This window comes from Populus alba, chromosome 1, assembly GCF_005239225.2.
Source record: "Populus alba chromosome 1, ASM523922v2, whole genome shotgun sequence".
In the NCBI taxonomy this organism is placed as follows: Eukaryota; Viridiplantae; Streptophyta; class Magnoliopsida; order Malpighiales; family Salicaceae; genus Populus; species Populus alba.
Window position 1 is genome coordinate 36,148,984 of NC_133284.1, and position 26,559 is coordinate 36,175,542.

At 30.7% G+C, this 26,559-nt stretch overlaps 2 protein-coding genes across 3 annotated transcripts; both read right to left on the reverse strand.

Moving 5' to 3' along the window:
• Positions 1–2,259: 2,259 nt before the first annotated feature.
• On the reverse strand, positions 2,260–2,865 carry LOC118055305 (uncharacterized). Its single transcript, XM_035067166.1, has one exon. It carries the CDS (start codon positions 2,863–2,865, stop codon positions 2,260–2,262), a length of 606 nt encoding a protein of 201 aa, XP_034923057.1.
• An 8,603-nt stretch (positions 2,866–11,468) lies between these two features.
• LOC118055304 (uncharacterized) lies at positions 11,469–17,525 on the reverse strand. 2 transcript variants are annotated; one of them, XM_035067164.2, is made up of 6 exons: positions 17,038–17,525; positions 14,490–16,204; positions 14,132–14,383; positions 13,570–13,650; positions 12,401–13,006; positions 11,469–11,703 (listed from the first exon to the last, which is right to left on the reverse strand). In XM_035067164.2, exons 2-6 carry the CDS (start codon positions 15,741–15,743, stop codon positions 11,647–11,649), a joined length of 2,250 nt encoding a protein of 749 aa, XP_034923055.1. In that variant the 5' UTR covers positions 15,744–16,204; positions 17,038–17,525; the 3' UTR covers positions 11,469–11,646. The 2 variants fall into 2 exon arrangements, with proteins under 2 accessions (XP_034923055.1, XP_034923056.1); XM_035067165.2 differs by having other exon boundaries at positions 17,362–17,518.
• Between the last annotated feature and the right edge of the window lie 9,034 nt (positions 17,526–26,559).

A 26,559-nucleotide genomic window follows, 5' to 3' on the forward strand; every position in this document is an offset into this window, starting at 1 on the left:
TGAAATGCTATAGGACTAAAGTTTTTTTTTTTAATTAAAACAAAGTTATTTTGAGTTTTTATTTTATTTTTTTTATAAAAAAAAAACGTTTCATGTTTTATTTTAAAATGGGCATGGGTTGACCGCTCTTACTATGGTTATTTGATTTTGACCAATGACCTATCGTTCTTGGGTACCATCAATGACTTGTCGTTTGTGATTCTTGAACAACGAGGGTCAAGCCGTACGACTTGCAGTTAGAATCCCTTTGTTTTTTTTAATTGGAATGTGTTTTTTTGTTTTGTAAAAAAATGATTTTTTTATGTTTGTAAATTTTTTTTGATGCATTGATATACACAATAAATTTTAAAAATTATTATTTAATATAATTTTAAATAAAAATATTTTAAAAAATAACGAATATATATAATATAAAAATATAATTTAAATCAGGATAGACCGACCTATCGTCTGGGGGATGCCAATGCGCACCAAAAGCCCATACAGCCACCAGCTTTTCTCCCTCCGTACGTAATTCTACATGAATTTTGGTTTTTGAAGAAAAAAAAATCGTACTTTCTTGAATCTTGAGCTCTTTCATTCCAACCATATTGCAGTGTGCAGTATTGGAAGAAGTAATCTACATTTATAAATGATATTATTTTAATTTAAAAAATATTAAAATAATATCAACTTCAAAAAGCCCAAGTAATCAGCTCTTGCTATTTCTAAATTAAAAATATAAGGGATAAGCCTGGGAGCACTGATGACCAAGTTTTTTTCTGAAGAAATATTGTGCCTGCCATGTGAAAACCATCACCTCTTTCTGTTCGAGCTTCGCTCTCTTGAGACAGTAAGCATGCAATTGTGTGTGTGTGTGTGTGCATGTGTACAGGGCACGTAAAGAGTGCACACGTGTATACATGCAATATTGGAAATCAAATTAGGCAGCAGCCACAAGTACGTAGATCCCATGGGCCCTGCAGCATTTTGTTCTGTACCATTTTCTTTCAGTTTATCTGTGCAGCTGAGATTATACCTTGTTGGAGTGTTGTGTGTGTGTGTGTGAGTGTGTGCACACAGCATGCGGAGAACTTATTTTCAGAGAATAGAAGTGTGGTCCATGTAGCTATAGGCCTATCATCACGTAGATAGCTGCTCTCAAATTCACACACCAGGAGGCGTGGGACTCTCTTTCTTTTATATACATTAACTCCAGTTCATTTTTGATTAATTTGATGAGTTTTAAAGTTAATAATTATATATATATATAATAATTTTTAAATTTATAAAACTTAAATTAATAATTTTTTAAAATTAAATCTAAAAATTATCATTTTGGTGTAGACACTCAATCCTACATATATATATATACATCTACCATCAAAATTTTATATCTAATAAATATTGTTTTTATATATTTTTAAATTTTATTTTTAATATCAAAAGGATTTAAAAATTAAAATTACTTTTAAAAACTCTAATTGGAACGCACCAAACAACCCGTTACTCCATTAAGCACATTATTTCTTCTTCTTCTTCTTTTCAAGTAATTGTTACATGTGATAAGGTGCATGAAAGCTTCTAGGTTTTTTTTTTTATTTTCAAAAACATAAAAAAACAAAACAGGATAACTGAAAAAAATAAATTGAAGAGAATATTTAAATTACAGCTGGGCTATGGAAAGGAATCTGTAAATTAGACATAAACCTTTCTTTGAGAAAACCCAGCCACGTCACCGTTAATTAAGGGGAAAAAAAGAAGGATGAAAATGTAAACCATTTCTATTAATTAAGTATAGACACTAATTAATTATGATTACTATTGATAAACATAATTAATTGCAAGCTGAGATTGGCATCTATTTGTTCCTCTCTAGTACTCAAACCCCGCCGGAAAATCCCATTCCGGTCACCAGAAGCGCATTTTTGGGATAGTAAAACACACATGAGAAAAAAAAAAAACATATATTATCTGTCGCTAATCAGAACATGACAGAGAGATCAAGATAGAGTAACATTAACATCATGCATATTAATTATAAGATACCATCTAATAACATCATCAGTACACATAATCACTGATAATCTAAAAGTTAATCTCCTTGAAAACCACGGCTAACTAAGTTGAAACTCCAAGAACATGGAATTTAAGATAATCTAAATGGTATTTAACCCTAAAAGAAACACCAAACAAGGCATCTCCATTCTCATTGATTACTTTGTAAACCTAGTCGCTTTCAAAGAGCCCATAATCGAACATCAAGAAACAAATAATAGCTTATAAACGGAGGGTAAGGTCAATATTTGTAGGGTCATTAGGATCATCATTATCAGTACTTGTTGAGAGATCATAACCACTACCATTACCACTACCACTACCAACATCATGATCAAGAGAAGTAGCAGCTGCAGAGACATCATAAAGCCCACCATAATGAGGAGCCGAAACATAGACACCATTTGTACTGGGTGGTGCTGGAAACTGGTAGTTGGTAATCATCATGGGGTGGTCTAGTGCCTGCTGATGATATCGGTGGTATTGGTTAAAAAAGGGCACTGCAGGAGGAGTACTTGCTGGCGGTGGGAGGTTATGGTTAAGAAATGATGAAGGTATAATCAAAGAAGGGTCTGTTGAGATGCTAGTGTTGAGGGTGGTGTTGTTTCTTCGTAGAGCAGCTCTTTCACGTTTGTGGGCATTTTGATGGCCACCAAGAGCTTGAGAGGTGTAGAACCTGCGAGGACAGTACAGACATGGAAAGTGACGAGAAGAGGAGGGTTGGGGTAGGTTTGTTGAGCTTTTCTTTGTGGGTTTTGAAGAAGAAGAAGAAGAAGGGTACTGTTGGTGTTGATGGTTGAGGAAGTTGAAGATTGATGGGTCTGCCATTGTTTAATTTTTCAGAGAAAAGGGGATGAGAGTGTGAGGGTCAGTGAGGGAGTGAGATTTTTATGGGGTTTAAGGTTTCTTGTTTGTATGTGTAGAGAGAGAATGGAGGGGTATGATTAGTTGTAAGCAAATGGACGGAAATGCCCCTCTATGTCTTCACATATATGGGCAGTTCTGAACTTTCATCGGGTTTGAGATGATGATGAATTGGTGCTGTTCATAACTGATTTCTAATTAAGATTATGATTTTATCTAGAAAAATAAAAAAAACACATATTGAAGAAAGAAGAAAACAAGGTTAGACAAAAACAACGTGCATAAAGTTATTGATTATAATTTGTTAACCGGGTGAATCAATTTAAATTATAATTTTTTTATTAAAAAAATTTATTTCAGAGTGAACTACATTCTAAATTGAGCTAGAATCTACAAGATACATCAAATTTTATAATTATAGTTGATGAATAATTGTTTAATTAGTCATCTTATTCTTCTTATTAACTTTATCAATTTTCTATAAATCTTGACATTAAAGTTAAAATTTGGTGAGCTCATATGATTGATTGGAAATCATAGCACTAAAGCTTATTAATTTACTGTATGCTATTAAATTTTAACATGCATTAATATCGAGAGCGGGTGAGAAAGATTCCAAAATTCGTTTAATTTTATTTGGTTCCATGTGCTAGCATGAACATTTCCCCATAATTAAGCAAAACAAAAATCATGACTGCTCATTAATTCAACTATTTATATAGTGGCTAATATGTTTTTTTTTTTTAAATAATTTTATAAAAATAAATTAAATTAATTTTATTATTTTTAAATTAATTTTTTATGTTTTAAAATTGTTTTAATATGGTAATATTAAAAAATAAAAAATAATATATAATTATAATATATTTATAAAAATAAATATCTGCCCCAACCCGTATACAAATTAAGGCAAAAAATTAAAGTATTAATTAGTAATCACCTCAACATGACATATGATGATTTGACGCATGTATGGGCTTTGATTTTTTTTTGATTCATGAAGAAAATGTCTCTTTGTCCCATCAACAACTACTTAGGAGAGAATTGTGGCAAAGTTATTATTCTTTATTCCATCCTCCCGTGTACTCTTGCAGTGCTAGCCAGTAGTTACCACTTACTACACCCAAAAAAAAAAAAAAAACTATAGTATCAAGTACCACCATTCTAGCTATCTTCTCAACTGCTTAGAAAAAAAAAAACTTTGAAAAATGAAAGCTGAACAAGTTAGCTACTTAGGGTTTAAGAGTTTATGTGAATGTTGAAGTAGTTATTTTTTAAAATATATTAAAATAATTTGAAAATATAAAAAAAAGTTAATTTAAAACAAATAAAAAAATTATTTTTTAAAAAATATTTTTAAAGCATAAAATCAAACATAATGTTGTGATTGGACACAAAAAAAATATTCTTCATGTTTTATATAGTCCATGACACATCAATATGTAGTAACGGAGGTGCCACCATATGCATATACCTACATCTTAAAGCTTTGAAAGATTTTCCTAGGTTAGCTAGCAGGAGAGAGAAGGGCAGAATGGGAACACTATTTTGGAAGGAAAAAATTATGGGATCAATAAAACGAAAGGATTGATATCTATGTACTTATTAGTTATTACTCCCTTTTCTTGAGTGCATTGAGTGTTTAGTGTCAGTGTTGAGTAGCGCTGCAGCCCTAAATCACCAAAATTTCTAGCCAATGCATGCGGGGTTTTGTTTTATATATATAATGGATTGTTTTTTAAAATATATTTTATTTTGAAATATATGGAAAAAAATTATTTATTTTAAGGATTAATTTTCATAATAGCACATAAAAAATAATAAGTTTTTTAAGAGACATGACAACAGGCACTGCTTCTGAGCCAAAATGCTAGCTAGGAGACTCACTCACACACACGGATACATGAAATTGGTGGAAACTGAATAGGCCAAACATCGAAGGAGTTGCTAAACAGTTTTGTCTGTGTGAGAGAGAGGAATATGACTGGGACCATGGCCGAATCAACACGGGGAAAATGGGTTTCAGAGGTTATTTGAAAGTTTGTTATTGGTTGTTTTTATGAAAATATAAAAAAAATAATAATTTTAAATAAAAAATTATTTTTAAAATAATACTTTGAAACGCATTTCAAAACCTCCTCTTAAATTTCTTTTTTATATTTTCTCTATGTCTATGTGTCCAACATATATGGATCGACCCTACTTATATCTTTTTATTCATTTTGATTTTGAACTCACCCCAATTATCGAATTTAATTATGTATTCACCCTCATGTTTATATATGTAACTTTTAAAAGTGAAATCTTATATAATATATTTCATTGTTATTCAAAGTTAATTTGGTATGTGGCCTGAGTTACAAGTCACCTGAGATAGTCCAAGTCAATTCTTTTCAAAACTAGTTAGAATAATATTGTTCTAAAATATTATTTAAAAAAAATATATGTTTTGACCGAGTTATAACCAAGCGTACTAGGTTGATTAAAATAAAAAATGTCAACTTTATATTTAATTTTTTAACACTTGATCCAAGCTTGAGGTTAAGCCATTTTAAGTTTCGGGTCAATTCATAGAGCAGATATATCCATGATGTTAATGCTATCATATTTGGTATTTAATTAACTTGAAGATTGGCATATATAATATACATACGTGATGAGTAATTAGCTAAGCCAAAATAGATGTACACATGCACGTACCCCAGCATATTTACTAAAGCTATAGTATTTATCTATTAATATAATTTATAACATTTCGAACTTGCAGGAAGAATGATATTATTCCCTTATCAACGATGAAGGGCCACGTCAACTAAACCACACTGAGGTCTGAGAGACGTGAGTGGATGTGTGGTGTGATTATGGACTGAAATATTGCAGTCGCAGTACTGCTGAGACTCCATAGGCTAGTGACTAGTGAGGTGTGACAAGCTCAGGCCCCAAGAACCACCCCCCAAAAAAAAAAAAAAAACCAAGCGGGTTCTTGAGGTTGATGGCTGATCATGTGATAGGGAATTATTGGGTTTCCTGTTATGGGTTGTTTTAGGTTGGCTTGTCATTTTTCGAAGCTTGCCAACACCAATCTTTCGATGCTGCTACATTTTTATAGGTTTTTTTTTAAATTATTTTTTATAATAGCAAATTAAAATGAGCTAAATATATATAAAAAAAATAATTAATTCAAAGTAAAAAAAAAATCAAAAATTAGCTTTTTTTTAATATAATTTATAATTATCACAAGATAATTTAATAGAATCGGTTAAAAAGTTAATTGAAGGACATTACAACATAGAACACATTGATAAGTCATCCAAATAAACTCCTTTTAATTAGTTCCATTTGAGTTGCATTCCACAATTATTAAGACGCAGTTTGGGAACGCGGTTCAACCTGCGTTTTTAAATTTTTTTTTTGTTTTTGCTAAAATTGAGTGCGGTTTGTACTTTTTGAATCGTTTTGATGTGCTGATGTCAAAAATAATTTTTAAAAATTGAAAAAACATCATTGGCATGCATTTTGGCACGAAAAGTTATTTGAACAGCAACCGCTACCACACTGCCAAACACGCTCTAAATATAGCCCAATTGGCATGCTAGCTCACCAACAAGGTTAACAGGCTCCCGGGTTAAAACCCAATGTTATTTTATTTTATTTATTTTTATAAATAAAATTACTTTGTTTTAATTAATCTGGGTTAATCTTCTCATTTTCGTGTCTTAAGTGACCTTGCGCCGTGATGGATTTAATTACTGTATTGCTTACTTAATTACTTGTTTTCTCTTTACTTTTAACTTATAAATGGTTGGCTGATTGTTGTTTATATTGCAACCCCAATGGGCCAACCCAAAATAAATTAAATTAAAAAAAAGCTCCGAAGCAAATGAAAAAAATAGAACACATATACAAGAAAAAAATCTAGTCTTGCAGCATCTCTAGATAATGTCAAAAGGCCATTTTAGCATAATTATTAAATTCAGACTAGCCTGGTGTGTCGATCCGGAACCCGGTGGTTGGACTTGTTTGGGAAAAGCAAAAGACCAGGATAAGCAAAAACCTGATGAAACCTAGTCGACCCACTAGGTTCACCCGTGACCTGAGCAATCCAGCAAAACCTTTTTTTTTCAAATATGTTTTTTCTCTTAGCCAAAGACCCCTTTATATATATATATATATATATATATATGTGGTTCTCATTATATAAATACTAGAAGAATGTTGTATTTTTTAATGTGAGATTTGAAGCCCTTTATTACATACTAGTAGGGGGAGGCTTGCGCTATGCCGCAAACTAATTTTTTTTTGCATAAAAAATATCAAAAAAACACTGATATTCAAGAGTGTTAGGTCTATCTGCAAAGTTAACCCAAGAACCTTAAGTTTGGCTGCAACGCCTGACCCAAAGTAATTATAATATTTATTATAATACAAATAGTAATATTTATAATATTAATAATAATATTAAACTTGTCTGACCTAAGTTATTATAGTTTTTTATCCCTTGAAATTAAATTTATGTTGGAATTTGATCAAAATATTTTGTCAAAATACCCTTTGAAAGAAATCTTGCATGCTTTCAGAATAACAAAGAGAAAAAGAAAAGACATGTTTTATTAAAGGATGAGATGTGATCCCAAAATAAAATGCAAAATGACAAAAATTCATAACAAAATGATTGACAGTTTAACACCCTTCTTGGATAAGCTTTTCTAGCAACATCCATATTTTGCTAAGCATCTTCGATCACTTGTCATTCTGAGGATGTTGTGATGATAAAATGATCGATGACATCATCTTTTATAAACTCAACTTGCCTTTTGAATACCAACCTCTGACTCTATTCTTGAAATTCTTGCAATTGTTCAATTGAAATTATAGAGGACCCCATCATGATATTCACATTTCTCATCTGGATTATATCGCATAGGAAACAGTGGTTGCATGGGATTTGATGAAATCGGGACAACAAGTCTAGAATCTAACAGATGCTAGTAAACAAACTTTGGATGAGATGTAGATATGACTGCAAGGTCTTGTCATAAAAGTGTGATGACTAAATAGGAAAAAATTTTAATATTAAAAAATGAAAAAAAAAAGATTAATTGAAAAGGAAAAAACAAAGAAAAAAAACAAAGCAAAACATTATTCTAATAAATAGTGCTTTGCGAGGAGGGGTACAATAAAATTCCCTTATGAGATCACAATAATCTAATGAAAAGTAAACAAAACAAATCATGAAATTTAATTCACAATCAAATCGATATTAAAAGATGAAATTGAAAGGAAAAAAACTACTTAAGAAAGAGAAAAAAAAAATTTGAATCAACATTGTTAACCTGTCAAACTTAGGATCCGTGTCATGAAAGTGTGATAAATAAATAATTTTTTTTTAATATTAACAAACTAAATCTAACCAAAAAAAGATTAATTAAAAATGAAAAAACAAAGAAACAAGCCAAAAAAACCCGTAACTAATAAAAAAATTTTTTTTTTCAAATTTATTAATTATTATATTAGCAATATTATTATAATAAAAATAATAATATTTATAATACAAATAATAATATTTTTAATATTAATAATAATATTAAACTTGCATTACCCAATTTTAAATGGATTTAGTTGCAACGCCTAAGCCCAAAAGCCTTAGGTCTGGCTGCAACACCAGATCCAAGAGCCTTGGATATGAGTTTGACTATAAGGTCGTGTCATAAAAGTGTGATAACTAAATAAAAAAAAATTAATATTAAAAAATAAAATTAGAAAAAGAGAGAGAGAGAGATTAATTGAAAGGGAAAAACAAAGAAAAAAACAAAACAAAGTAGTATTTCAATGAATAGTGCTTTGCGAGGAGGGGTACAGTTAAATCCCCTCATGTGATCAAGATAATCTAATGAAAAGTAAATAAAAAAAAATCATGAAGTTTAATTCTCAATCAAATAGATATTAAAAGATGAAATTGAAAGAAAAAAACTAATTAAAAAAAAAAGAAAATAAATCTGAATCAACTGGGTTAACCCGCTAAATCAAGTTAACTTGTCAAACCTGGGATCCGTGTCATGAGAGTGTGATAACTAAATAGAAAAAAAAAAATTAATATTAACGAACTAAATCAAACAAAAAAAATAATTAAAAAGCAAAAAAGAAAAAAAAAAAAACCTATAACTAAAATTGATCAGGCTTTTACTGTGGATTGTACAATCAAATTGGTATTAAAAAATGAAATTAAAAGATGAAAACTAATTAAGAAAAAGAAAATAAATTTGAATTAAGTGGGTTAACCTGTCAAAATTAGGATTCGTGTCATGAGAGTGTGATAACTAAATAAAAAAAAATATTAATGAACTAAATAAACAAAAAAAATTAAAAGAAAAAAAAAAAGAAAAGGAAAAAAAAAAAAAAACCTATAGCTAAAGGAGATCAAGCATTTATTGTGGATTGCACAATGCAATCCACAGTAAAAGCCCGATCAGTTTTAGTGGGATCCATGTCATGAAGTGAGATAACTAAATAAAAAAATTAATATTAATGAACTAAATCAAATAAAAAAATAATTAAAAAAAAAAAATTGTAACTAAAAGTGATCAAGCATTTACTATGGATTGTATAGTGTAATCCACAGTAAAAACCTGATTAGTTTTAGTTATAGTTAATATTCTATATTCATAAGAAAAAAATTATGTTTTTTTCAATATGGAATGAAAAAATTATTTTGGTTTAAATACGGCAACTTAAAAGAATTTTATACTAACATGGTATTTTTTCAATATGGAATACAAAACCTTTTGAAATAATTTTTTTTAACTCCATTATAGTTATAACATGTATAGCCTATATTCACATGTATTGTTTTTTATTTTTTTTCATATGAAATATTAAAACTTCAAATTTTTTTTTAAATTTTTCTATATTAACCTGGTTCAACCTGTGTAACTCGAAACTAGATTCCTTGTCCAAATCAACCTCGGATCGGATCTGATAACTATCTATTTTAGTCGGGATCTTAGTGCTATAATTTATGATGGAAGGAGGAATTCCTTTTTACTTGTGTGTTTATGTGTGTGTGTGTGTGTGTTTCAAGAAACAAAAAGGATTCGTTTAAGTCATGGGATAATTTTTTTTTATTAACATGGGATGTCCGAGCCAAGCTTGCGCACACTTCGACTAATCCCATGAAGCTCTGAAATTAATGACTATGTAAAGTCTTCAGTGGCTATCATATTAGCAACTATATGGCTCGAACCTGAAACCACAGGATAAGAAAACTTTTTAATCCCAAGTTCTTACGATATAGCCACCTACTATATGATTAAATTATATAATAGACTATGAAGGGTGGATATGGACACCAACACAGGAAATGGGTACCTCATGATATGATAATTCTTGAAAAAATTAGGATGATGATATATACGTTTTTATATATATAAAGTGCTAAAAATTAATATAACTAATAGTAGTGTATAAGCAATTGAATGCAAGTATACATAAAAAGTTTTAAAAGAAAACGGTAAACATCATGTTATTTGTATTGGCTTACTGATTAAATAAATTTGTCCCTCTAAACTCAAATTATCTTAATGACTATTATAATGCTCGTAAAGGGATTGATTATAATTTCTTCTTCTTCTTTTTTTCCTCTTTGATATATATTATATTATATATTATATATATGTATATCTTTTAATTTGTTATTTGTATTAAATTATATAATTTAGAAGTTTAGAAATAATAATGTAACATTTTTCTAATCAACACTGCAAAAATAAATTATGATATTTTTAAATAAAACATTTTACATATCGCATAGTTATAGTTTAGCCTCAATATAGTTTTATTTCAAACTAACCGGTCAAACCCACTCACCCGCCAGGATCAACTTCAATAAACGTCCGCGCTTACTATTTGATAGAACCACTTCAAACCAGTGCCCAATGAGTCGTAGAATGTGTTTGTTTGTGTTAAAATACACTTTTAAATTTATTTTTTAAATTTAAATTATTTCAATATATTGTTACCAAAAATAAAATTTTTAAAATAAAAAATTATTTAAATATTTTTAAAAATAAAAAATATTTTAAAAATTAACCGCAAAATAAAATACCACCAAACTCTACCTCTGGCCTCTTATGTCAAATGGAAATTGCTTATTTGGGCATCCGGGGCCATAAGAAGCACTAGGTTTGATGTGTTTAGCATTGTATTTTGAAAATGTTTTTAAATAATTTTTTTTATTATTTTTCTTTACTTTAAATTATATATATATATATATATAAAAAAAATATTATTAATATATTTTAAAATAAAAAATATATCACAAATACAGTTGCAAATACACTCTTAAGCACGCCCAACGGATCATTCCTGGCAACAAAGTCCAAATTTCATTTTTAAACAAAGGACCCACCACAATTCATGTTGGTACCCGCCAAAATTACGTGGCCCAACATGCAGAACCATGAGACGATCACCAGGATTGCCAATTTGCCATGCATCGCGTCTGCACTTTCATGTTAGGTAGGCTTCGTGCATATTCAATACCTCTACGAGCAATTTTTCACAAGCAAAAATGGGAATCATCTCGAGAGCTCAAGAATGTAAAACTTGAACCCACTAATTATTGAATCGAGGTATTTACAGCTTGTATGGGGGCTAGTCGTCAGTCAGTCATTTCGAGATGAGATGACTAAAAAGAAACATGTACAGTGTCAGCAAAGAATCCAGCTCCATTGAGATGAATTAGATGTTTCAGTTGCTGATGTCAAAGTATCTTGGATCTTCCGGGAAATGGTAATCTACATTTAACTGCCAAAGAAAGCAAAACAAATTCTAGTAAGACACCAGAAAGAAAATAGTAACATAATTTTTTATTGTCCATATCAGCACTCTCCCACGTTCAGAATGAAGAAAACTTGCTCTCAAGCATTTTAGCTTCTTGGTGTGTCTCACTCCCATTCACAAGGAAAACTTTCTGGAGTTTTCCCACTTCTTTTGCACTGTGTGGCCAAGTTTTTACTTCCCCTTTTACGCACTGCCCATGTTTCTTGTTAGTTTAAAATCTTTCCCCATTGAAACTCGACAAGGACACCTTCACTTGGAAGTCATGGAAGAAAGTCTTGAAAGAATTCTTCACACGTGATTATCTATTCAGAATTACTAAACTAGGATATAAAATCAAGCATGTGCAATTTACCGAATGTCTTGAACTCTAAAACAATGCTACTTCGAGAAGAAGAAAAAATAAAGAAATTTAAGCAGTCTTAATGATGCCAATAATATTTGCTGCGGATGCCCAGCAACCAATTATGATTCCGAGGAACTGGAATTTAATCAGCTGCTTCAACATCTCTATCAATATTTTACCAGAAATGAGCATCAAACCTATATATGTACCGTTTCAACTTTCAACACATCAGGGCAATTCATTCACTATTTGTGCACACAGCTAAGTGGAGTGATGACACTTGGAAGCCACATATTGCATGAATTTAAAATCACATACCTTGCCCTCATCAGCATCTGAATGGCGTTGAGGGAACACAACTCTCAAGTCATTGTATAAGTAGAACCTACGCTCCCCTTCTACACCTAAGCTCATCTTTTGTGGTATAGCTATAGGATCATATACGCATTTCTGAACTGATTTAGAAGACTTCTTTGGTGAAGGGCATAGAAAACGGAGATGAAGTGCATAACGAAGAGCACCACCACCGGGAGTATTTTCATTTATCTTTGAACAACAATAAGTTGGTTTTCTGTCAGTTTTATTGCATGTTTCCACCCCAGCAGACTCCTTCCCTGCAGTCCTCTGGCATTTAGGAGTACTGCAGTTGGCCTCGAGCATCAAAGAGTCCACATTCACCTTTTCTACATTTCGAGATTGCTTGGGGAAACTCCTGGCATCAACCACATTCACTATATCACAGGATTCACTTCCTTTAATTTTACTCTTCTGGCCATCAGAAGCTGCAGGGTATACAGGATGGCTTTTCTGTGATACTGGTGACACCTTGTCTTTCACTTTTGTGTCCAAACCCATCTGTCTTTTTTTCAGTTCTGTCGAAGTTGGTCCAGAAGAAGCCAAAGAGACCTTCTGGCGCAGGAATGTCTGCGTTGATATTAACAGCAAGAAAGAGGTAGAATAAGTTAAAATCTAGGTCAAACTATAAATCTTTAGGTTTGTATGAATGTGGCAATGCAAGAACCATAAAAAAAGAAAAAAAACAGCTGCTGGTAGCCTGTTTCATGATTGTAGTTACATCAGAACAAAAACCCTATATTCAATTAAACAATGAGGAGCTTAGTAAAAAAAGAACAAAAATTAGGCTCAACCTTCTGATTCTGGTTTCTGAAAAAACTCCATCAAATTGTCTAGCTCATTTTCAAAAGTATAGGTAGCAATCAATTAACAGAATTGTTTAAAAAGTTTTTGACTGGGAAAAGAACTCATTTTAACTCATTCTAGTCACTCACAAATATCATTATCTAGGAAGGTGATAGTAATCGGAAACCTCAAGAAGCTGAATGCCAACAAATAACCAATTGCTCATGGTGCATCAATTCTCATACTAGATACAAGAATATATGTATTTAAGTAAAGTTCAACAGCAAATCATACTTGTTAAGCCTGAATGTACTAGAGACAATGATCCAAGTGCTACTACATCTTACTTTGGTGCCAGCAGGCATGTCACTCAGATCATAGTTGCAAAAGAATGTGTGAAGAGGAGTTTTTTCCGGATTGCTGATAACCTGAAGAAAGCAAGCCAGTTTGATAGTAAATAACAGACATTTCTTACATCAACAACCCACCTATTAGCTACAAAAATCTGCAGCTGCATAAAGTTTGAATGAAACAGAACAAAGATGTCTAATATTGTGATTTACCGGTACACCCAAATGCCAATAAAATGTAAAATAAATAAAAGATAAATACTACTCTTCTCACTGCTAAAGACAAAATATAAGCAATAGACCCCTAGAACAGCAAACTCCTAAAGGATGTGATGAAAGAAAGACATTCTCATCAAATTGGTTCATCACGGTCCCTTCCATTAAATGTGACTAAGGTGGAAAAAGGTTCCACCAAAAATCAAGAGCATAAACATAAAGAAGGCCACCAAAATATGTAAAACCACATTAAAGGTGAAAGAAACAATTTGAAATTAAGAAATCATCGTTTATCTAAGGAACTCAGGACCACCAAAAAGGTTTGCAGAGAGATATAAAGTACCAGTTGTATTCGACCTTTCATGGGTATATGCAAGCGACTCCTGACAATTTGAGAATCATCATTGCTTAGGCATCTTTTAAATTTTTGTCCCCTACACTTGCTTGATGATGAATTTCTACTAAGATCTATGGATGCATAATAAAGTAGATAGCAATCTCCATCTACACTGGTCACTGAAAATGGAAGCTTCTGTGATTGAGGTGAAAAGTTCCCTCCAGTAATGCTTAACACAGCTAGGAAGCCATCAATTCTCTGAAAGTAGAAGATGCCATCCAAAAGAATAAAATATCAGATGTTTTCCAAGAAATGAAACAAAAACCAAACACCAAAATACACATAGCATCACATAGCTACCTACCTGAGTGAATTTTCCACAAAAAAACCGTCCAGACAGTAGTGACTCCTCAAATGAACCAACCAAGGACCTCCTAACAGAAAGACCACCCAAACTTCTCAGGTGCCTTATGCATTGGGCTGGAGCAGATTCTCGACATAAAGGTGACCAACCTGAGTCAGCAGTGCCTTCTAAGGAAGATGGACAAAACTCTTTGCAGAAGCCAATATCTTCAAATGATCTGCTTGAGATCCTCAACTCTGCTTCTTCAGAAGCAAAGTTAATGCCTGAGTCATTTCTGTCAAATGAATGCCCTATTTTTTCTAAATTCCAATAGCAATCCTCAAATTGGCTCTTGACCTCTCTGCATCCTCCTACAGTTTTCATACTTACACAAGACTTTGGACCTAGAGGAGACAGAGAGAGTGGAGATGAAAATCCCTTTTGGGAGGATACCTTAGACTCTAGGTAATGATTGTGTCCAGGAGAGTACAAACAATTAACGCAAGAGAGTGCATCAATTTTTTCCAATAATGGACCATCAGTCAAACAAACAGACCTTCTAGCACTATCGTCACATGGCACATTCTTTTGTTCCCAGCAGCCAGATAAGGATTGAGATGGCACACTAATATGAATTTTTCTACCAACATTTGGTTTCTTGTAGTCATGTGATGCAGAACCTTTGAAATGATCAGCACGAGTAGGGCAACTCATCCGAGAAGTATTGCAGCTGATATCCAAAGACTCACCATTAAATTGTTTTGCAGAAAGCATATCATTTAAAGGCGATGACAGTAACCGCTTCCTGACAAGTGATCCACTTGACTCAACCTCGTTAATCGTGACACCATCAACAGCAGAAGAACACACATGATCAGCAGAAAGAATCTCAAGTCCATTATTTAAAGAACTCATTCCATTTGATTCAAAACCCACAATCCTAGAAGCAGGGATTGGAATATTCCTCCCACTTTTAGGAGTACAACGACCAACTTCTTCCACAGAACCAGTTTTCAACCCATGAAAATTGGAAACAACATCCACTGCCCTTCCAAATTCAAATGAATTCACTGAATATTTTGAAAGATCCAAGGAGGGTTTCCCCTGGAAATCTCCTAATGAGGAAGTCCTAGCATGCCCAACTGTTCGGCCAATATTTCCTCCATCCAATCCACTTATGCCAGCATATCGCGGTGGGCTTTGCAAAAAAGTGCCCAACGATGCTGCTGGAACTTCATTAGCACTATCAGTAGAGGAAACTTGTGGCAAACCCATAACTAAAATTTAAAGAAACTAATATCTACTTATCCAGCACAGCTGAATAAATTATCACTCCCTTCTCTCTGTTTTACAAGAGCAGCATTTTAATTTCACAACATAAATTGCCACCGGCTCAACTTTGCTAACAGATTAGAAACTGCTCCTCTATACTAGCTACTGAAAACAGATTCCAGAATCCTAATCCTATCAATGTAGTTGAATGAAAGCAGAAAGAGCATGACAATCAAATGTAAATGAATCCCACAAAACTTTTTTCCTTACTATAAAGGAGAAAGTATTATGCATCCACCAAAGGCATCCACATTTCATGTACAACTCCTTTACGCGACTGAGTAGAGAAAGCCAAACACACCATCACTATCCAACCATAACGGGTGGCCCAGATTTTTTTACCTCCCAACCAGCAAGCAATGAAGCCACAAGAATTCATAGTCCAACAGAGTGATAGTCTCTGCCTGATAAAAATTAAATTAAAAAAAAGAGTTAGTTGTCTATCTTGAACAATATGATTTAAACCAGAATGTTCAATGAACTAAATAAATTTCCAATATTTCTCATACACGACCACAAAATGAATCCTTAATTGATCAAACAGGGATCACCATAACCTATTAATGATCTAATCCAAATTGCAAATATAGTAAACTCCAGTATAAGAGAAGAAAGAACCCAAAAGGACAAAACTACCATGGAGTACACGAAAGCAAAACTACTAAGACATACAACAAATGTAATACATTAGTAGTCTAAAGCAGCATAACCATAACCAAAAACAACAAAGCAAAAGCATCTCAGAATCAAAGCAAAGTCTCATCAACTATCTAGTTAAGCCAAAACATCAAACAACAAGAAATGATTTGAGTTGCAAAACCAACAAGGCAAAGAGAATATATTTAAAGCACATAAACTGATTCCTTGACATGATCAACAAACAAAATCCTCAAAAGGGTTGCTTATAAGGCACACATTCACTTCAACCCCAAGCTGAAACCATCCATCACAAGCAACATTTATTATTTTAAATTAAAGCAGCATATTTTATCATCAGAACCCACAAAAAGACAACCAAACCCGGAACACAATTTAAGTTTAATCATCAAATAAGCAAAAAATAAAAATAAAAATAAAAATTGATGATTGTTTCAAGTTAAAGCAGCGTATTATTAAAAAAATTAAGAAAAACCCAGAGACCAATCAGAGTTTAATTATCAAAATTATCAAAAACAGAATTAAGTAAATTTTAATCACATGAATGTGAAAGCCACAGCAATCTGATTAGCAGACCCACCAAAAGAAAAGGTGAGCAAGGATTCTGATAGACAAGTAATTTCAAAGATGATCTTCCATACAATTCAATCAAATCAAAATCTCCGTCCAGATCATATCAGAAATATATATACTATAACAACTGAATTTCCAGATAAATAAAGATTAAAACAGGAGAAGTGTATATTTATTGGTGACTGTTTTTTTTTTTCCTTTTCTGTATTGGATTTTTGATAGAGAGAAAGTGGGTGTGAAGAAGTTGTTGAAGAAGAAGACAGGGAAAGAAGAACCATGCCTAAGGGCATGTTTATAATCCCAAGAAAGAGAGAGACAGAAGAGTCATTACATTAGCATAATCAACCTCCCGTTTTGTTACTTTTCAATTCATTTCAATTTCATAGCTGTAATTTCAAAATTAAGCTCTCTTTGCGCCACCCCTTCTTCACTTCCACTTCTTTCCTAAGCTATAAAATTTGCAAGAAACTTACTTTAGATGCTTTTTTTTTTTTTTTCTTAACCTATGCTACTTTACATTACTTATTCAAAACTTAAACACTATTAACTTCATATATAATTGGTCCGCCTTTTGCTGTATGTTAAATTAATTTTTTTTTAGTATAAATAAATATCTTGAAGTTAATTTTTTTTTCTAATAGAAAAAAATTACACGAGAATTAATTTGATGTGACTTGGTTATCTTAGTAGGTCAAAAAACAACCTGAATAACTGATAAAAACATATTTTGACTCAAAATAAATATTTAAAATGAGATTTCATTTAATAAACATTGAGATAACAATATATTTGATCTATTTGGGTCCACACAGGTTAACTTATTAATTTGCATATCAAATGATGAGATTATGATAACCTTATAAAAAGCAAATCAAAACAAATTACAAAGCGAATTTCTAATAAATTTAATGTCGAATGATGAAATTAGAAAAAATCAATTAAAAAGATAAAAAAAATTACATGAGTCAACTTAGGTTAACTTGACAAACTCACAACTGGATCATGAGACCAGAATAACCTAATAGAAAACAAATTGAAAAAAATTATAAAGTTTAATTCTTAATCAATCTAGTGTTGAAAGATAAAATTGAAAAAAAAATCAATTAAAAATAAGCATAAAAAACAATTGGGGTCAATTAAGGCTAACCCGCCAAATCCGTGACCTGGTTTATAAGATAGGGATAACCTCATAGAAAGTATATCAAAATAAATCACGAATTCTAATTTCCTATTAACCCAATGTTGAATAATGAAATTGATAAAAAAAATTTAATTAGAAAAAGAAAAAAAAATATTGGAGTTAACCGAGTTAACCTATCAAACTTCGTTGTTCAGATCATGAGTATGTGATAACCTAATAAAAAATAAATTAAAAAAGATTATGTAGCTCAATCCCCAATAAATCTAATGTTAAAGGATGTAATTGATATATATATATATATATATATATATAGAGAGAGAGAGAGAGAGTATGTAAAAAAAATATTCAAGTGATTAATATAATGTGATGGGGGTACACTAAAAACCCCTCATCTTTTAGTTTATTTATTTATTTATTAATTTTTATAATAAATGTATTTTGTAAGACATGCCCCTCCAAATATGTTTATATTATTCGTACATGAATGCATGAGGTTTTTTATATAAAATATATTTTTTAGTTATTTTTTTTATTTATTTAGTTTAGAAAACTAAACATTATACTTAATAATTTTTTTTTTCTAGTTTGTTTAGAATTTTTTATTACTTTTCTTTTATTTCTAGGTTTTCTAGTTTGTTTAGGTTAATTGTTGGATTTAATTAAGGAGTTGCAAACCTCTTAGAGAGGCAAATTACTTAAAAGAAATATTCAATAGTAAATTATGAACTAGGATTTCATATGATCTTTATTTTGAAGATTTGTATTCTTTTGATTGTTATCTTTCTTGTGTTGTTTCCACCTGCACCACTTGCATTCTCTTATTTGTTCTCTAATCATCTTTTACTTCTTTTTTATAAACACACATAACATAACTTTTAAAGCTTTATTAATCTCACACTAGTGTTAACTTAAGTATCGAAGAATTCTTTTAGCTCACTAGATGACTTCTTTTATAGATGTTTATGAAATCCAAGTCCATCAATTAGCCTTAAAAAGACCTTGATTTTTTGAGTTTTTATTCAAATCTTGTTGATGGTGTTGTTTGTGAGAAATTATATAAAGATCAGTTCAATTCTTTTTCTTTCTACATATCTTATAATTCTTTTCATGATTGACAACTTGACATGAGAGGGTGATAAATCCTCCATCATATGTGCACCTGCAACTCTTTTAGCTTTTTAACAACTAATTTTAAAGTAAAATTCTCACATAAGCTTTTTTGGCCACACAAAAGTAGCTAAGAGTTTTGGTTATTCCATAATAGGTGGCTCATCCGTCGGCACCACCTTTTGAACCTCTTATTGTGTGTAAACATGTCTAGTTTTAGGACAAGACATTTAAATAAAGTACAAGGAGGTAAGAGATAGTGTCACTACTCTCAAAGCTCACATAAAATTTGTTCTTGTCATCACAAATAATAGTTTCTAAGTGGATACTATAAACATGACAAAGAAAAAGTTAAAAGACAAATAAGTACGTAGTCACAATCATAGGAGTAGTCATCAGCATCACTTCTCATCAGGGACATCCTTTAGTAGCTTGGATAAAAAAAACAGCTTGAAAAAAAGTTAAGTCCATAATTATATGAGCCCTCTATGTGCAGGTGTATAACCTTTCACATGGTGAGAGGCTTTTTATTAACTAAATGAGTATTGGAACTTGTCTTTCTAAGAAACTTCATTACTATAAAAATGAATCTAGAAAATATTATAAGCTTACAAACCCAAAAGAGCATGTGAAAAAATGTGTGTAGCATTTTAGAATTGATCATATAGGACACAAACATCATCTATAAGATTCTCTATGCCAAGTTCCACGAATCAGCTCAGATATGATATGATTATTTAAATCCTAAATCCACTCTTGATTTCAATGATCTTTATGCAAAGCTTATAACCCATTATAATATGAATATCACGCCTAATAAAAGCTCAACTAAATTGTTCATCATCACTTAAGTGAAGAATAATGGTACTTGAGTCTACTTGGAAGTTTTCAGTAAAATGATAATGAAAACAGAGGACCTTACAAAACCAATCACTTAAGTTGTACACCTTTTTTTACATGACCATCCTGAAGGTGAAATATATCATGAAACATTATATTATGGTAGAAGAAACAATAAAATTATCTTTATATGATTATCAAAATATATTATTCTCCACGAGTTGTTCTTAGTATGTTCTTTCCATGAAATGTTTTTAATATATGTTCACTATGGTATTATCTTCACAAAACTCTCCACGTTGAGTAAGAAATCTTCTTTCATATGCATGAGTACAAACATTCTCTACCTCGAGTATAAGAAACAACTTTGCTTGGGTATAAAAAATTTCTACTTGGGTACAACATAATCTCTCTAAAATATTTATCATAATATTTTCTCTATATTACTCTCTACCTCGGATGAAAGAATGTTCCAGCTTAGGTACAACCTAATCTTTGTGATAAGTTGCTAATAATAGACTCTATATAAGAAATCTTTATGAGTAATCTTCAAGACAATCTCAATCGATGGTTTCTATACAAATATCCATGACAAATCTTTGGGAAATGGTCTTTATATAAAGATCTCCATAAAACATTCACATAGCATCATCTCTATGAGATTCTTCACCTCAAATGAGCTTTTTTTCTATACTTAGGTGTAATATATTATCCATCCTTCATTAGAGATTATGATAACACTTGGTCTTAATATAATGAATTCTTTAAAACAATCATGAATGGAATAATCTAGCCTAAGCAATAAAAGAAAGATATACCTCTATCTAGGCTAAGACAACACCTGTTTTAGGTATAATACCACTTTTTCATATGTCATTATCTATATATTATTCTCTATAAGTCGTTCAAATCAATCATTATGCCCAGGTATAAAAGGCATCATGCCACTTAATACAAAAGATTATCATAAAAAAAAAATTCAAAGTAATCCCGGATAGCTCATTGGCCATTCTAGAAAGCACTTTAACACATCAAATAATAAAAACATATATTTTAAACTTGATGAATCACATCTCCAAAGTTCTAGTCTCCTTAAATCACTAATACAAGAAAATTACTCTATCTCATACTAAGTAAACCTCATTATGAGACATATAAAAATTAACGAGAGGGTTTAAGCTTATTAATCAGTACCTCATTATGAACCCACTAAGTTCTAGTATTTATAATAGAATATTCCAACAAAAGCATAATAAAATGGGTTTTAAAGGTTATATGAGAAAAAATAAACTTCCTTAATTCCCAAATCCAATAGCCAAGTAGTGAGTAGTTTATAAGAGGACACTTTTAATGGACATAATTAAAAAAAAAAGAAAAAAAAAGGACTTCAATATTGTCTCTAATTTATATGCTTAACTTCTAATGCACACAAAAATCCATAACTTTACCCTATAATATGGTGGTGTAGTTGATCATTAATAATATAGAACATTATAGGAATGGTTTCACTAAAGATTGTTATTCTACGACTCAAATAAAAAATTAAAGACAAAAATGTCCAATCCTAAAGAATTGACTAGTAGACGACTCTAAACTAATCCAAGTATTACAAAATTATATAAGAAAGTACTAGAAAAGTTAATCCAACTAATACCATTAAGATCTCTTAAATAAGATATTTATAAAATAATTATGTATGATTTATCGAGATATGTATTTGAAATTTTTGGTAAGGAAATTTTATTTTCTTATAATAGGAAATTTCACTTTCATCCTTTCCTAAAACATGTATAAAAGTCAATCATATCTCTTCAAGGTTTATTTTCTCATTTAATTGGCTTCTAAATAGGCTTTTTCAATACCATAAACCTAAATCTAATTAAGGTTGGTGCTTAGGTATAATTCAAGGATTAAATGCATTTTCTTTTTACTCCAAACCCATAATTCCATGAAGTTATTTCTTCCTATATAAAAATAGATTAAAAGTACATAAAATGAAGATATTGAAAATAAACTAGCTTAAAATTAAGGGTAAGAGTATGGTAAAAATCACATAAAAATTAAGCACATCAATGTTGGGTAAAGATTGTCACAGTAGTGTCGCATAAAATTTCCTATAGCATCTACTCATTTTACCCATTTACCTTATTCTTCTTTGAGTTTTAATAACTGAATCTTCTCATTTTCATCTATCTTTATTATAATATAAATTGAAACACCCAAGACATTTACTGTAATACTTTTTTTGTCTATCCTTGATTTTTTTTTATTAAGTCTATAATTTGTTAAGTTTGGGGAATTTTAGAATACAGAGGACTATAGTATAAAACACGAAGAAATTTCATTACCAATCAAAATTTTAATTCAAAAAGTCATTTGTATCCTCCTGCTTTCTCTTTTCAACATTCACAATCCCTATAATTATCAAAAATTAAACTTTGATCCAAAAATTTATTTTCATTATTTCTTAGTCATTGGGTTTAAGAGAGAAGAGAAAAATTCATTGGATTCCGGCAAGGAGAGAGAAAGACATTAGTTGAAATTGTTTATATGCACTAAAAAGATTGATTTTGGTGTCAACGAGTTTGATTTGACAAGAGAAGTTTAATTTTACTCTGCTATCTTATGTTCTTGAACCGTTTTTTTTCTTTTTTTTAGGTTTTTTTTTTATGTTAAAAGGGTGTTATTTAGGGGAAAAAAAAGTTTGTCAAAAAATAGATGTTTGAACCAAAAAAAACCAACCATTGATTTCCCACCTACCAGTGATGGCCAAATTCTGGTGAGAGCAAATGACAATCATCTATTTTTTTTTAAAAAAAAAAAAAAAAACAGGTGCAGATGATATGTTATTCACCCCTTACAAAAAAAATAAAAATATGATAGTGAGCCTAAGCCCTAAGCCAACTAGGCCAGGCTTTCACAGCTAGCCTCATAGTTATTAATTTTTTTTCTTTCCAATACTTTCTTTAACTTTTCTTATGAAAAATATTCTCGTTATTTTTATTACCATATATTTAGCTAGAAAATAAATTTTAAAAAATAAAATTATTAAATTCAATGAAATCCATGGCCCAAATCATGAATTTTATGGATTTAAGCTATGAAAATCGGGTCAATCCAATATATTGATATCACTTTTTTTATTTAACTCTTTTCTTTCAATTTTATCTTTTACCTTTTTTAAAAAAAAAATCTCTATTTTTGTTATTATATTTTTAGATAAAAAATAAATTTTAAAAAAACAAGATTATTTAACCTAACAGAGTTCATGACCCAAGTAGCGTGTTTAACAGGTTAAGCTATGAAATGAAAGTCGATCCAATATATTATTATCTCAATATTTTTAAAAAATATTTTGAATTAATCTTTGTTATATGTTTTGTTTTGGTTTATGTATGATTAATCAGTCTTAATTTACTTTTTAAATGGTTATCACAGTCTCAAAACTCAGGTCGCATGTTTGATATATTAATTATGATTGATCCGGATTGATTCAATACATCACCATGTAAAAAACAAAAAATTAAATTCAAGTTTTTGAATTTTTTTTGATCATCTAATTTTTTTGTTAAAAATATTTAGTCCACCCATGACATATACAAAACAATAACCTTGTTTATGTCTACGATACAATAATAATAATAATAAAAAAAAAAGTTCTCCAATGCCTTGGTCGCTCAAGATTCAATAACACCGAATGGGGAGACCCTTGGAAACAAAAACCCAACAAACAAGTTGGTGGAAGCCACCCCATGCCTGTCATCAATGTTTGGATCGAGTGGATTTTGACCCCTCAAAATGTTCAATCACACCAAACCTACTATGATTAGATCTTTCTTCTTTCTTTTTATTTATTTATTTATTTTTATCCCTTAGGATACGAGGCATGCTATGGCCGTCTTGTAGAATACAAGAATGGTGTTTTCAAAAACAGACTACATGAATTATGTTGAGGCAGCACCTTACATTATCAGCGGTGGGAGGCTAAAATTGTGGTCGTTTTCATATTGCATTGCTTGAAATTGTCCTGCTCCTTATTCATCAATATCAGGAGAGATGAGAAGCTACCACGTTGCATTGATCTGTTTATTTTAGCAAGTACGTGGCAGCTAATGATGGTCACATCTGCTGCCTCTTCGAAATGGGACCAAGCGCCCACTCCCTCCCCCGCCTGCTTATCTTGGTTTCTCACTTTCTTGATAGGTGATTATTAGTGTTTTAGTGATTTTTTTTAAAAAATATTTTTTATTTTAAAATATATTAAAATAATATTCTATTCAAATTCAAGATTTTGTTTCTAGAGAGTAAATAGTAATAGCAATTGAATTACATTTTATTTGTGGTGATGGACTACTTTAGCCTTTTATTTTACCTACTAACACAGAGTATTTGTTTAATATTACGGTAGTTTTTATGATTATATTTTTTTAAAAAAAAAACAATAGTTGTCATAAATGGGCGCGCGACATTAAAGATCAGGGAGTTGCCACCAAGTTATTTGGTTTAGGGTCGATAGGAGAGCCGAGTGTACTGGTCTTTATTAGAAATTTCAAGGGTAAGAGATTGGTTGTGGCTAGGAAAGATATTAATACCCCTAGCACACCTTACCTAGGATAGGCTGCATTGTGTGGTCTACATATGGTTTTAAGATTTTGAAGGATTTCTAATCGGTGGTCTGTTTATGGCTTAGAAAAATAATTGCTCTTATTAATAAATATGACATTTCAAATTTATCATGGGCTTATAAGCCCAAATAAATTCTAATGGAAAAGGGTTCATGTAGGTCATCTGACAAGGTTCACACATCCTAGAAGGCTAAAGAGTTTTCCATAACTTATATATTGTGGGAAAAAAAAATACCTCCAATTAAAATTGGTGAATATTCAGAATAATTTTCATAATTTTCTAGTCAATTCCTAATATTTAAATATTAGCTTACTTATAAGTCCAACATTATACTAAAATATTGACTATTAATTCTCATGATTTAAAAATTTTAGGGGTTATTGAAATATTAGTCAAATCCTTAAGAAATTTTACAAACTTGTAACTTCCAAAAAAAAAAAAAGCAAAAAAAAACAAAATACAAGTATTTTTTTTAAAACAATGCTAAAAAATATATTTTTTCCTTTTAAAAAAAAATACAATTTTTATAAGAATTAGATAATATGCAACAAACAAAATTTATTTTTTTATATTGCTATTTTTGTTATTTTATTTTATATTATATTTTTGTAAGGCCATGTTTGGCAAGACTTATTTTTTTCTTGGAAAAAAAAAAAAAACAGGTCTAAGGGTGTGTTTGTTAAACATCTTCTTAGTCCAGAAATCCTTTTATAAAAAAAAAAGTAGCAAACCAAACAAAGTCTTAAATATTTGACCTGATTTTAACCTGGTCGGGTTGACTTGAAAACAAATCAAAAACAAAGACCTAAAGCCAAAACATATTAAACATATGAAAAACAAAAAAATTCAAAATTTCTTGGATAAAATGGATCAAACACAAAATAAATGAAGCACGTGGAGAACATTCAAGCTTAAATCCAGTAACGTGAAACCTAAACCAAACTAGATTTAAAGAAGAAAAAAAAAAAGGCATGGTTTCATTTGCAAGTATGCATGGATCAAGCATAAAAAACCATCAATTATCACTCAAAAGCCACAATTTGATCAAAATATAATTCGGACAATCCATAGAAACCTAAAATCTTAATATATAAATATGTGGTATTGATGCATTTTAAATCTAGATTATTTTTTAATCAAGTTGTTTGAAGGTTTCAGTGCAAATAAACGATCCAAATCATAGAGTTAAGGCAGTGTTCTTTCAAAAAACACAAAGAACAATGCCTTAGAAACCCATTACCTGTCTAGAAAAAAGCAAGCCACTGTCAAACCTAGAATGATCATTTTAATCCTCTGAAACATGCTTTCTTAATTCCAACAAACCACATTATCAATGCCAAGCATAGTTGAAACAAAAGAAACTAACAAAAATAACAAATCATCATAAATATGCATTAAGTTTCATTTTTCAAAACTGCCAAATCAAAACAGCATGCATGCTTAACCAATCTGAGACTCAAAATTGATATTTTGACATTTCATAGGACTAAACCAAAATTCGAGAGTATGGAACCATGCATTAATCAAACAAAAAAACATCAATACCATGTTGTTGTATTTCGCAGATTTCAAATAAAACTAAAATGCAATCTTAACATACTAGGACATCAATCTTCATGTCAATATATTTAAAAATATTCCATTAAACAATAAAAAGAGGATCCAACAGACCTCATGGACTCCACCTTCAAAGTTTGTAAAAGATATCTATCAAGCTTGAAATCTTCAATGGGAGTAGATTTTTGTTGCTGCTTTTCTTTCTCCTTTCTTTAAACCAGCAAAACCAAACCCATGAACCTTTTTTGAGCTCTTAAA

Bases quoted from the DNA above. Each gene is read 5' to 3' on its own strand.
- LOC118055304 (XM_035067164.2), bottom strand. From the start codon at position 15,743: ATGGGTTTGCCACAAGTTTCCTCTACTGATAGTGCTAATGAAGTTCCA. The intron at 14,384-14,489 runs GTAGGTAGCTAT...TTCTACTTTCAG, and splicing joins TTTGTGGAAAATTCACTCAG to AGAATTGATGGCTTCCTAGC. The intron at 13,651-14,131 runs GTACTTTATATC...TGCTTTCTTCAG, and splicing joins TGAAAGGTCGAATACAACTG to GTTATCAGCAATCCGGAAAA.
- LOC118055305 (XM_035067166.1), bottom strand. From the start codon at position 2,865: ATGGCAGACCCATCAATCTTCAACTTCCTCAACCATCAACACCAACAG.